At 39.8% G+C, this 13,422-nt stretch overlaps 1 protein-coding gene across 2 annotated transcripts in view; it reads right to left on the bottom strand.

Moving 5' to 3' along the window:
- The window catches only part of FNDC3B (fibronectin type III domain containing 3B), a 402,180-nt gene that overhangs the window by 182,910 nt on the left and 205,848 nt on the right, over positions 1–13,422 (bottom strand). For both annotated transcript variants that reach the window (XM_075004071.1, XM_075004072.1), the window contains exon 4: positions 12,312–12,388. In XM_075004071.1, the coding sequence (XP_074860172.1) occupies positions 12,312–12,388 (77 nt within the window). The remainder of the gene's footprint in view (positions 1–12,311; positions 12,389–13,422) is intronic.

Genomic DNA, 13,422 nt, shown 5'->3' with positions numbered 1-13,422 from the left:
CCTGCAATGAGTTCAGGGGACTGGACAAGGTGTTCTCTCAAGATTCTTTCCCAGTTTTATGATTTTACTAAATACTCACAGGATACCCTCCATCTTTAAATAAAACTTTTGCAGAGGAAAAATTAAAGTCAAAAGTACAGGTGTGAATGTCAGTTTCCTATGTATTAATAAGTTTCAACACCTGGTCAGTTCTACTTTGTATAAAGCAGAATGCAAACTATTTAGTTTGGTGTAGGTAGTCATTTAGCTTTCTGCCCTACAGGGTAGGTCAGTAATTTGATACCTGTTGTTTTTAGATTTCACAGATTTATAAAGCTCCAGACAGACACTGAATGGGAATTCAGGGATTCATTTAAATCACAACATTATTTTAACTCATGCAATTTCAGACTGTCAATCTTTTATATTCTGGCCTCCTTAGCTTGCAAGGATACCCCTCATCCTCCTGCCATGTCTCATCTCTAGTTATTAGGCTGGAGAGAAATTTATGGTAGGAAAAAATGTCAAAATGCTATAATTTAAAATAAATACTTCTTTCCCTAGGAATTTGCAGTGACATGTCAACTCTACTTATCTCAAAGTTAGATCACTAACTAACCTGACATTTAAAGCCCAAAATTCTGATCTACAATAGAGCAAATCTTTTCATTATTTGTCTTTCATAAGGCCAACCCTTAAAGAAGGTTTGGAACATACAGGCAAGCATACACTCTTATCTGAAAAGTTAGATTAGATTTTAAATATTTTTTTCTACTTATCAAACTGACCAGGACAGAAAGGTTGTGGTGTGCGTATTTGGGTGTAACGTCAAATGAAAATTAAATTGTATTAGTCTTGTAAAAGATGAACTTCTGGGAGGAGAAGGGGAAAAGCAGAAATGCTCAAGCCCCTTTGAAGACCTTCAGGTGAATTTCTGCCACTGGATGGAACTAAGGTGTCTGAAGGTCAGAGCAGCAGAGGTTTATAATCAACTCCAACAAGGACCTAACAGATCACATCTTTTATTTGTTTGATCCCAAATTCATAGAATACTAGAACAGGAAGGGACTCTGCGAGGTCATCAAGCCCAGTTCCCTGACCTCATGGCAGGACCAGGCACCATCTAGATCAACCCTGTTACATACTTATCTAACCTGTTCTTAAATGTCTTCAATGATAGAGATTCTACAACCACTCTAGGCAATTTATTTCAGTGCTTAAATAAACCTTCCCTGCTGCAATTGAAGCCTATTGCTTCTTGTCCTATCAAAAGAAATTTTCTCCCTCCTCCTTGTAACACCCCTACATGCCTATCCGCAGTACTCCTTCCTAGGAAGTCACTTCCCATTTTATATGCATGAAAATGATTGTTCCTCCCTAAGTGGAGTACTTTATATTTGTCCTTATTGAACTTCATCCTATTTACTGCAGACCATTTCTCTAATTTGTCCAAATCATTTTGAATTCTGACCGTATCCTCCAAACTACTTGCAAGCCCTCCAGCTTGGTATCATCTGCAAAGTTGATAAGTGCACTCTCTGTATCATTATCTAAATCATGGATGAAGATATTAAACAGAACTGGTCTCAAAACTGATCCCACTTGTTATTCCCTTTCAGCATGACTGTGAATGATTAATAACCACTCTTTGTGAATGGCTATCCAAGCAGTTATGCACCCACCTTATAGCATCCCCATCTAGGTTGCATTTCTCTAGTTTACTGATAAGGTCATGTGATACTGTATCAAATGCTTTACTAAAGTCTAGGTATATCACATCCACTGCTTCTCCATTACCCACAAAGCCTTTTTTCCTATCAAAGAAAGCTATTAGGTTGTGGTTTGACATTTGTTCTTGACAATCCATGATTATCATTACCTATCAGCTTATCTTTCAGATGTTTGCAAATAGATTCCTTAGTATTTGCTCCATTATCTTTCCTGGCACTGAAGTGAAGCTGACTGGTCTGTAATTTCCTGGGTTGTCCTTATTTCCCTTTTTATAGATGGGCACTATATTTTCCCTCTTCCAGTCTTCTGGAATCTTTCCTGACTTCTATCACTTTTCAAAGGTGATGGCTAGTGGCTCAGATACCTCCTCTATCAGCTCCTTGAATGAATTCCATCAGGATGTGGTGACTTGTAAACATCAATCTTTTCTAAGTAATTTTTAACTTTTTCTTTCCCTGTTTTAACTCCTTGACCTACTCCATTTCCACTAGCATTCACTATAGAAGGCAACAGAACAAAACAGCAGACAGGTAGCATTTTAAAGACTAACAAAATAATGAGCTTTCGTAGGATAGACCCATTCTTCAGATCTACAGAATTTCCAGGTCAGACCCAGATATATAGTACAGAGATCTGAAAAACTGCAATAGAAAATAACAAATCAAATACATGAACTGAAGGAGGGGGTGACAGGTGGAGGATGTTAACTGTCTTGCCTGAAGTCATTATGAACAACAAAGAAAGGGAAACAATCCTTGAAATGCATGGGATACTTGCTGTCTTTGTTCACACCAAGTGTTAATGTGTTGAATTCCAATATAAAGCCCCATTCACAAACTTCCCTGTGCAATCTGTTTTTAAAGTCTCTTTGTTGTAGCACACATATTCTTAGGTATTTCACAGAATCAATGGATTGGGCCATTCTGTTAGAAGTCCTGAGAATGTGCGCCCCACAATAAAGACACTTTAAAACAGACTACATAGGGACACTTGTGAACTGGGCTTCATATTCAAATTTGACACAAACAACTAAATCATTTTGTTAGTTGTTAAAGTGCTACCTGACAGCTGTTTTGTTTTGCTAGAATACAGACTAACATAGCTACCTCTCTGTTACGATATAAGGGAACCTTTCATTAAGGTATTTCTGCCATTTTCATGTTTTCTATTATAGTTTCTCCATCTTCATTGAGCAGTGGTCCTACCCTGTCCTTGGTCTTCCTCTTGCTTGTAATATACCTGTAGAATGTTTTCTTGCTTCCTTTTATGTCTCAAGCTAGAATGAGTTTGGTTTGTGCTTTCGCCTTTCTAACTTGGCCACTGAATTCCTCTGTTATTTGTTGATATTTCTCCTTTGTATTTTGATCTAGTTTTCATTTTTTATACAATTCCTTTTTGATTTTTAGATTATTCAGGATCTCCTGGTTAAGGCCAAGATGGTCTCTTGCCACACTTCCTATATTTCCTACACAGAGCAATATTTTGCTCATGTGCCCTTAGTAACGTCCTTTTAAAAATTGCTAGCTGTCTGCAACTCCTTTTCCTATTAGTCTTGCTTCTTACCTTCCAGCTCTCTGAGTTTATTAAAGTCTGCCTTCCTGAAATCCACTGTCTTTATTTTGGTGTTCTGCCTTCTACCACTCTTTAGAATTATGAACTCTGCTGTTTCATGATCACTTTAACCCAAGATGCCTGCTGCTTTCAACTTCTCAACCAGTTCCTCCCTATTTGTTAAAATCAAATCTAGAACAGCTCCCCCCGAGTAGCCTTCTCCAAAATTTGAAATAAAAAAATTGTCTCCAATGCATTCAAGGAACATGTTGAATAGTCTGTGCCAGTTGTGTTCTTTCCCCAAGAGATGTCTGAAGGGTGGTGATGGGGGATTTCAACCAAGTTCCTATTTTGGATGATTCTGTTATTTGTTTAAAAAAAGCCTCATCCACCTCTTTCTCCTGGTTAAGTGGTCTGTAGACCACCACTACCACGACATCATCCCTGTTTTTACCCCTTTTAGCCTAACCCCAGCAAGTCTGTCTCCTATGCCCATCTCAAACTCAGTCCCTGTATGCATGTTTTTTTATATATAAAGCAACATTTCCTCCCTTTTTTCCCTTTCTCACATTCCCAACCAAACTATACACTTCCATACCAATATTCCAATCTTATGTATTAACCCACTAAATCTCCAATACCAGCTATGTGTTTATTTACTAGCATTTCAAGTTCTTCTTTCTTAGTCTCAATAATTTTTGCATTTGTATACAGATGACTTAGACACTGATTTGATTATACCCTCCAGCTCCACCTTCTCCCTCCTTTATCTCTGCTATTATAGCCCACACTCCCTCCAATTTCTGATCTATTTACCAGGTCTGCATAGTTTTCACTTTTGCATAGGCTTTGGTCACCTGCCCCTGCTGAACCTAGTTTAAAGCCCTCCTCACTAGATTAGCCCGTCTGTATCCAAATACTCTCTGACTCTTCCTGGATAGGTAAACCCCATCTGTGCTCAGTAATCCTTCTTCTTAGAATAGTATCCCATGGTCAAGTAAGCCAAAGCCCTGCTGGTAACACCATCTCCCCAGCCAGGCAGTTGCTTCCAGGATGCAGCTCTCTCCGCTTGGGCCCTTACCTCTGACTAGAAGGACTGAAGAGAACACCACCTGCACTCCAGAATTCCTCACCCACAGTAAGGGACGAATGAGTAAGTCAGAGGGCCAAATGATCCTTGACAATCCCACTGTGATGTCTTGGATACCTGTCCCCTGGCATGAAGCATACCTCCCAGGACATCATGTCAGGACAACAGATGGGTGCCTGTCATCAAGTCATAAATGACAGCAATTCAGTTGTGCCTGCAAGCCATCTAATGGTTCAAATCAAGCCCATATACACCAATGCTCCATTTACATGGGCAAAAAAGCCTCTTTGTGGCCAGATGCGGGTTTTGCATATACAGGTCTGATGTCTATTTATGACATCATGTCTTTAACAAATAAATGACAACTCTACGTATGTCAGAATAAGTAACTAAGTAGATGTTACCAAAACTTCAGGTGATTTTGATTTTGTTAGATTCATGCTGGACGGATCTGGATTTTGCAAAACCTTACTTGGAGATGAAATCCAGGTTCCATTTCATCCAAACCTCAGAAATTAAAATGATTTAGTTCCCACTGATTTTGATCCGTTTTTGTAAATAGCACAGAGAACAAGGGAAGTTACATTTTGCTATTTAATGAAAGCCATTTTTGTTTATCTACACCTGTTCGCCTGTCTCTCTCTTGAGACTGTCTGTGCTCTTTGGGGCATGAACTGTTTTCTATTGTACTTGTGTTCAGTGACTAGTGTAATACGTCCCAACTCTGATTATGGCCTTTTTATGTTAGTGAAATATAAATAACAACAAGGAGCTGATAATGTGTTTTCTCGTGTTCATAGCTGCCCACATTCTGTACCTATTGAAAAGTTTTTATTTAGTACTTGGACCTTTCATTATCTAGTCTGCTTCAAATTAGAACTAGTAGAAAGGTTATTTCTCTTTAGTTTCTAAATGCCTCTTGGTCTAGTTGGCCTGATTCCTCATTAATATTATTCTAGGATAATTTTTGTGTTTGCATAGTGTTTTGTTTTGTGGGCATAATTCCTGGGCCAGGCAAAATTTCCACTGGAATTTGCATGCACATTGATTTGACATAATAAAATGTTCTCCCCACACTGACCTCCCTCTGATCATCATCTTGCCACATTCTTGACATTAGCCGTTTCTAATTTTACACCGATTTGGTTTTACGCTGAGGTCATTGTTAAGTCACTGTGACAAGGCCAAATCTATCAAACTGTGGTGATTAATCTGCTCTGCAAACAGAGCTATTCTGTATACCCAATGCTGCGTTTCCAATACAAAACTAAATATCTTAGCCAATTAAAATTCAGAGATGTTAATTCTACCCATAAACTTTCCCATGCTCCTACAGAAAAAACCTGAGAAGTAGCTGAAACCTATGTTAAGTACAAGTACCAGAGGGTTAGTCTGTATCTTCAAAAACATCAAGAAGTCCTGTGGTACCTTATAGACTAACAGATAATTTGGAGCATAAGCTTTCATGAACTAATACATCTGTTAGTCTATAAGGTGCCACAGGACTTCTTCTCGTTTATGTTAAGTACAGATATTATAAAACCTTTAGAAGAAATTTAATATAGTTCACATATATTGTATGATGTTAATGCAAAGGACTGAATTTTAGTTGTATAGAATATATTGTTTATCTTCATTCAAAGCATACATTCACTTACAAAGGATAAAATAAATGACATTTCAGAAAGGGTAACTGGAACAATAATTAATACACTAGCATGGCTTACTTCCGATGCACACAAGAAGGTGCGGACTGTGCAGTACTTTATGATGGGATTTAAACAGAGTGTTTTTTGATTGATATTTTGGGCATTTCATGAACTTATTGGCAAATCAGTATATATAATCAACTTTCAGCCAGGAAAAAGTAACGAGTAATGAGCTCACCTTCAAGAAAATGGGTGCTTTAACATTATAATTTGTTCACTTTGATTTGCTAGAAGTGTTTATCCAGGCTTATGCCAGTCTTGACAATTAACAATGCCAGATTTTTGGCATCTCTCACTTAAAAACACTCGCTAATAAATCTAGGCATTAGAAACGTACACATTGGCTTCAACGACATTAGTCATTACAGCACTTAATCACTGTATATGGGGTTGATGCTTATAAACTAAGGATTATTCTACATTTACTGTAATGATAATTTGCAATCTGGCACATCTGCATTACCCAGAGCATAAGAAAATCAATGTTTTAGTTGACCAAAGACCAGGTTAAAAGGTGACTCAATCACAGTATGTTCTTCTCTAAGGAGAAGAGCTGTTGACAGAGGACTCTTCAGTCTACCAGGGAAAAAACATAAAAGATTCAATGTCTTGAAACTGAAACTAGACAAGTCGACTGAAAATATGATTTTTTTTTTTAAATCAAAGCTAACTAGCCAAGGCGGGTGACAGACCTCACGGGGCTCTTGGCAATGTGTGTTGGTGAGGAGACAGCTATGGACCCGCCAGAAGGAATGGAGCCTCTATCAAAATGAGTAGGGCTAGGGGGAGCCATCTCACAGTACCACCTGGACCATGCATCCTCTCCCCTCACCAACTTTTAGCACTGCCCAGACTGAACCACATGGGACTCTGGCAGCAATTGAAAGGGCCTGAAGTCCTGTGCCCTTTTAAATTGCCAGGCCCCAACGTGACTGCCCCTTTCGTGCTCCTGCTCCCCCCCGACTGATCAGCAGCCTGTAATTAGCTCTTGGACCAATACACATAGGGATGCAGTACACTCTCCATTGCTTGACATTTTTAAATCAAGATATGATGTCTTTCTAGAAGATATAATTAGCTCCATCAAAAGTTATGGGATCAATGGAGAAATCAGTGGGTGAAAGTCCATAATTTGTGTTATGCAGAAGGTCACACTTAATTATTATAATGGTCCCCATTGGGGCTTAAAAAAAATCTGTGAATGTATGCATACTGTGAGTCATGAGTACAAAAGAACTGCACAAACATGGAGGGACAAAAATCAGAAAGGCTAAGGCACAAAATAAATTACAGTTCTCAAGGGACACAAAATGCAAATATAAGAGATTGTAGAGATTAACTAGCAAGAAGAAAAAGACCAAGGAAAATGTAGCCTATTAATTAAGAGGGAACAAGAGCAAATAATGGACAACACAGAGAAGACTGCAAGCTTTAATAACCTTTTTTTCCAGTCTTCAAAATAAAGTGAATTGTGACCGGGTGTTCATCTCAATATTAACAAGGAGTATCTTGGGCCAAAATCAGGAGGTTGTGAAATACCTGTCAATGGAGACTTTTTAAGAACAGACTAGAGAAAAACCTGGTAGAGTGATCTAGGTACTCTCAATCATGCATCCATGTGGAGTTGAGGAGTGTGGAGAGCAGAGTGCAAGACTCTTATCCAACACTCTTGGGGCCTGACTGGCGCCGGATGAGAAAATTTGCTGGGCCACAGGAGGTCATATTATCTAGCAGCAATGCCAACGCTTCCACTGCTTACTGGGCTCGGACATTTAGGGGTAAATTATGCTAAATAACAGCACAGAACACTGACGCCCAGGATTGGTGACTGGAAACCAACTTTATGGGACCACAGGAAACATGACAACACCCTGATAAGTGGTCATCCAGCTAACTAAAATCATGCCGGATTACAGAGTTTGTTGGACGAGAGACTTCTGGATTAGAAAGGTACAACCTGTACATGCAAAAAACTGCATGTGAGAGGAGAATGGTAGTGTGCAACCTTCTCAAAATATATGGTACTCACAGTATGGCTCTTCGTGGACAGAAGAGAAGAAAAGTACCTTTAGATGCAGAAAACAGCAAGGGTATGTTGGGAAGACAATCTTTGTCAGCTGATCTCTAAATTCTCTCCTGTCAGGCAAAACCTTACAGAAGAGTCCTGACAAGGATAACCTTGGGTAGTGCCTCTCTATCTTGGACTGGCCTGAGTATTGAGTCATATGAATCATACTTCTTTGGGTTTCTACTAAACATTTGTACGGACTGAATTTGCCCACTTGTATGTATATGTGTTTTTCTTGATGACTGAACACATAACAAAGCCATAGAAATATTCTAAAAGGTTAACATTTTCCAACAGTTAACTGTGAGCAACTCTTTCTGTTACATGAATTAAAAGTGACAGAATTTATTACATCTTTTGCCAACTGATTCAAGAAATATTAACAACATTGTATTTAAACTAGCAAATACAGGAAATTTCAGACAAATGACCATGGCTCTGGTTCAGGAAAAGATCCTTATTTAAGAAAGTAATTAAGCATATACTTAACACTATGCTATCACAGTCCCATTTGATTTGCTGTTATGAGGATTGTTTAAGTTGTGATAGTAATTAAAATGCCCATATCACTTGCTGCTGTCTATGAGATGATGCTAAAGGGAAGGAAACACATGCACACACATGCAAAACTGTGCAATCCATAAAAATTAGCAATACATCTGGGAAAAAAACCCACCACACCCTAGATTATAATCACCCAACCCTTTATTAGAGTCAAACGCAATCTTGTCTTGCTCTATGGCTACATATTCTATCCCTCTTGTTAATTCAATACCTCAATTAAAATTGTATGTATGTCTCTTTGCCAGCTCCCTTTTACCAATCATTTTCACAATGCTGCAGAGGTAATGAAGCTTAATTTAATCCTGCTTTGCAGTCCGTGGATGGGAAAATGTAATGTTCATGGCTAATGTATGCAGCTCCAAAAACTTGGCATAACAAAACTGAAAGAAAGATTTCATGGCTGTCTCTTGACAGACACACTTATTTTTCCACAAGGTTACTTGCTTTCTGCCCAAGTCTGAGAAATATACTTTGACTGCAGATAAAACCAAAATAAAATGCACTTTTATTCATGTCTTCGAGTCCCACTTACTTGCTTTACATCCTTGGCCAGGCTGTGCCAAGAGAGACATAATTCAAATTATCATACAACAAATGCCCTTTTAAATATCAAAACAGAGCAAAGGGAAGAGCGAACAATGTACACACTGCTACTACGTTATCCTCATCAACCCATTTGACTGCTGTGTTCACTCAAATATTATTTAGCATGAAGTCATCCGTAAGCAAAATACTCATTTTCCTCATGAGAGGGGACATTCGGAAGCTTTTAAAAATTAGTATAAAATTTTCCCTAGAACTTTGCAACATATATTTCCAGCTGCTGTTCTTATAAAAATATCTTTTCGAAGGTACTTAAAAGGTTCTGTTGGTGTAGATTACTCTCGGTGGTCTACTGAAATACTTGTGAGTTGAAGAAACAGCCCTGGGTTCTGAAACAATTACAATTTGTGTATTATTCATGCCAAAGGCAAATTTTGGTAAAGCCTGAACCAACCTGAGAGAAAAGAAGTTTATTACTAAAAGGTGTTAAAAAGAGAAGACTATTTAAGAGATAAAATAATCAAATTTGCTTTTAACGAAACCATTGTAATTATTATAATCTTGTATTGTTTCCAGCACTGGCTTTCAGTGTTCAAAGCAGATTATATATAATTACTCCAAAAATAATACACATATCCACATTTAATCACTCACATCTCCAAACAATGCCCACAGAAAAAGGATGAGCTCTACAGCATGTCCCTAAATATTAACAATTTTGAGCTCTGTTGGACCAAATGAAAAGTGCAGGCAAGGTCCAGAGTCTTAACTTCCACAAGGAAAAAGCCTTCACTCCAGCTCCCACTCACTGAAACCAAAGGATTGATCTCAAGTACAATAGTATCACAATGAAAAAGAGGTGACCACTTAGGCCATGGTTTCCCATACTGCGGGGTGTTCCTCCCTGGAGTGTGGGGGATGTGGCAACCCAGATTCCCCCATCCTTCCTCCCACCTGATGAAAGAGCTGGCCTTTACTTCCGGCTCTCAGCCCCTGCCATTTTACGTGGGTGACCTGGTGCAGCTGCTATAAAAAGCAGGCAACTGGCAAAGGCCCACGTGGAACTAGTCGCCTTCTGCAAAGATAAGTGAGTGTGGGTTGGGTTGGGGAGGAGGAGGATGGAATTAGATGAGAAGCTGGGGGTGCCTGGCTCAGGTGAGGGGGATGGGGTAAGAGCCAGGGGCTGGTGGTGCCTGGCTTTGTGGGATCGGAGGGGATTGGGCAGGCAGCTCACAGGGCTCCACCAGCCAGCTGGCTTGTGGGACTCCTGGTGCTTGGGCAGCTGGTCCCGGCACCACAGGGTTCAGATGGATCAGGTTGGCAGTTGGCCCCGGCAGTGCAGGGCTTGGGCGGCTCTGGCTGGTGGGTGGATGGCCGGCCTCGGCAGCGTGGGGCTCAGGGTGGCAGGCAGACAGCTGGCCCTGGCAGCATGGGGCTTGGGTGGGCGGCTTGGGCAACTGACCCATGGCTGGGGCTGGCAGCTGGTGGGTGGGCAGCTTATCCCAGCAGGGTGGGAATTAAGCAGACAGCGTGTGGGCATGAGGCTGGTGGGTGGCTGGCTGGCTGGCCCCGGTGGCACGGGGCTTGGGTAGGCAGCTCTGGCAGCGCAGGTCTCACATGGGCAGACGGCTGTCACGCTCAGCTCTGGTGGCCCACAAGGGGCCAAGAAAAACTATTTGTGCTTGTTTTCAATTTTAAATAACATTTTTATATCAAGATTTTGTGTTTTATTTTAAATTACGGATTGAATTTTTGGTAAAGAGGAGGTGGGGGGTGTGAGTGTTTCTCAAAAATTAAAAAGGGGGCGTGATGCCAAAAAGTTTGGGAACCACTGGCTTAGACAGTCAGATCTCAAATCAGTTATGGTCAATACCTTTGCATTCTACCTAAAAGCCAGTCAGAAGCCAGCAAAAACTATGGAGTACCAGTGTAACGTATTCTCCGTATGATCAGCAATATTCAGCACCACTTCAGTTCATGAATAGCTTTAGGGAATATCATCACCGTTACGCACACTCTCCGAGATAACCTCTAAGTGACTAGGGTATGGTTGCATGAAGCAAGCACATTTCTCAATGGCTCTTAACTACAGCTGCTACCTGAACAATCAAGAGCAGCCAGGATTTAATAAGATCCCCATAAATAGAGTCTGCAAAACAAAGAACATATGCATTCTCAAAAGGTTTTGATCCTGCTCATAGATTCATAATTACCAATGCACTCTCCTCATATCCCTTCTATCACCAGTGCCTGTGCCAGAACCTCCAAAGAACAATGTGTGTAGATGCTCCCTGCGTTATGTCGACAGAAGGCCCTTTCTCTCGACAGAACTCTAGCATAGACACAGCCTGAAAGTCCTATGAATCACAGAAATGGCCCCAGGATATGGTTTATTGTATTATAACCACAGTGAGACTATCTTATCCAATCCCTTCATGTCAAAAATACAAGTCTGCAGAAGATGCAAAGAAAAACAGATATTTCATAATCTTATGTGGAACGACAATTACCATTTTTAAGAGGCCAAGGAGATGGTGCCATAAAGCAGAACATTTTTCTTAACATACCTGCTTCCCCCCTTTTTCATAAATTAAATATAAGAAAATTCACAGCCTACAACAAACAATATGCGTTAGTTATTCTGCAATGACAATGATGAGCAATAGTGCCTTTTGCAGGCAGTACAAATGCATGGGGTTCTTCTCCTTCGCACTTCTCTCTTGGCTCCTACACTTCCTTACTAATTAACTGTAACTTGTGGATGGGAGATATTTTGTGGAGTTATTCTCTACTCAATGTGTTATGTGGAAGCTCTTATTAGTAGTAAAATACCATCTGCAATTATATTCTATTTTCTGTAGACAAAGAGGCAGAGGGGGAAGAAGAGAATTGCTTTACTTACTGTGGAAAAGTACTGGGGTCAAAATGCACTATATATATTCCAGCACAACACCATTGTCCAACAGGAAGTGAAAAATACCCTAGCCAGACTTTTGAGAATCAGAGGCACTGTCCTCATATGCAAATGTACACCTTTAGGAATCAAGATTAGAGTTATGTTGCTGAATAAACATACCTGTGAGATATAACCTGGAGGCACATGTATAGGGGGAATGGATCCATTGGGTGACATCATGGGGACCTCTGCGGGTCCTAGTTGGAAAAAAGAAAAAAAGATTTTTAATACAATTACACATACAAATTGTGCTGACAAAATTCACCATGTTAGAGGAACCTGTAACTGACCAGGTCAGAAGATGTTCAGTGTATGGTTAATTTCCTTGGAGCAATACAACTCAAGATGATTCCATTTCTCCACTGCTTTTAAAAATTCTTTATTAAATGAATGTTTTCACTTATAAAAGAACTATACAGGGAGACTTTATGCTGTCAGCACACAGCAAAGTAGACACAGAAAAGCAGTAATGTGAACACCCCTTTCATAGGCTGCAATGCCCGCATGACAGAGACTGTATGTTCTGAACAGGTTCCAAGTAAAGCCTTCAATTATACCAAATTTCAAATATGTGAAAGTCCTTTTCAAGAACACACTAGGACCAAAGTCATTATCTCAGCAATTCAGACTAAGTTTGGAATGTGACTTATGTAAGCAAGAGACTTAAAGCTTCAACTCAGAAACCCAGCCTGAGATGTACAATTTCCGTTTTGAGGCATCAAACACAACTATAACAAAGTAAGCATCATACATATTAGATTATTACAAACTGAAATGTACAACTAAAAAGTAGTGAGGTAAAATGGAAAACAAATTGTTCACACAACAATTAAAAGCAAAATTTAAATAGCAGTGGCTGAGAACAAGAAATGCAATTACTAGAGATGCAGAGTTGTCAACAACAACAGAAGGTATCCCAAATGCAAGGTGCCAACCAGACCTCTACGGATTTTTTACTGAATTGTTTGGAAAAAGTATGATACTATCTCAGTAAATTTTTATTATGTATCAGTTATGAGTGATATGGTAAATAAACACTGATGTCTGGTAATTAACAACATGGATACAACGAAGCAACACAAGAACAACCCTACTGGGTCAGACAAAGGTCCATCTATCCTGTCTTCTCACAGTGGCCAGTGCCACGTGTCCAGAGAGAATGAAGAGAACAGGTAACCATCCAGTGAGCCATTCCAAGGAACTCATGCCCAATTTCTGACAAAGAATGGCT

Source organism: Carettochelys insculpta, chromosome 10 (assembly GCF_033958435.1).
Source record: "Carettochelys insculpta isolate YL-2023 chromosome 10, ASM3395843v1, whole genome shotgun sequence".
Lineage (NCBI taxonomy): Eukaryota > Metazoa > Chordata > Testudines > Carettochelyidae > Carettochelys > Carettochelys insculpta.
This window is presented reverse-complemented; position numbering and strand designations above follow the sequence as displayed.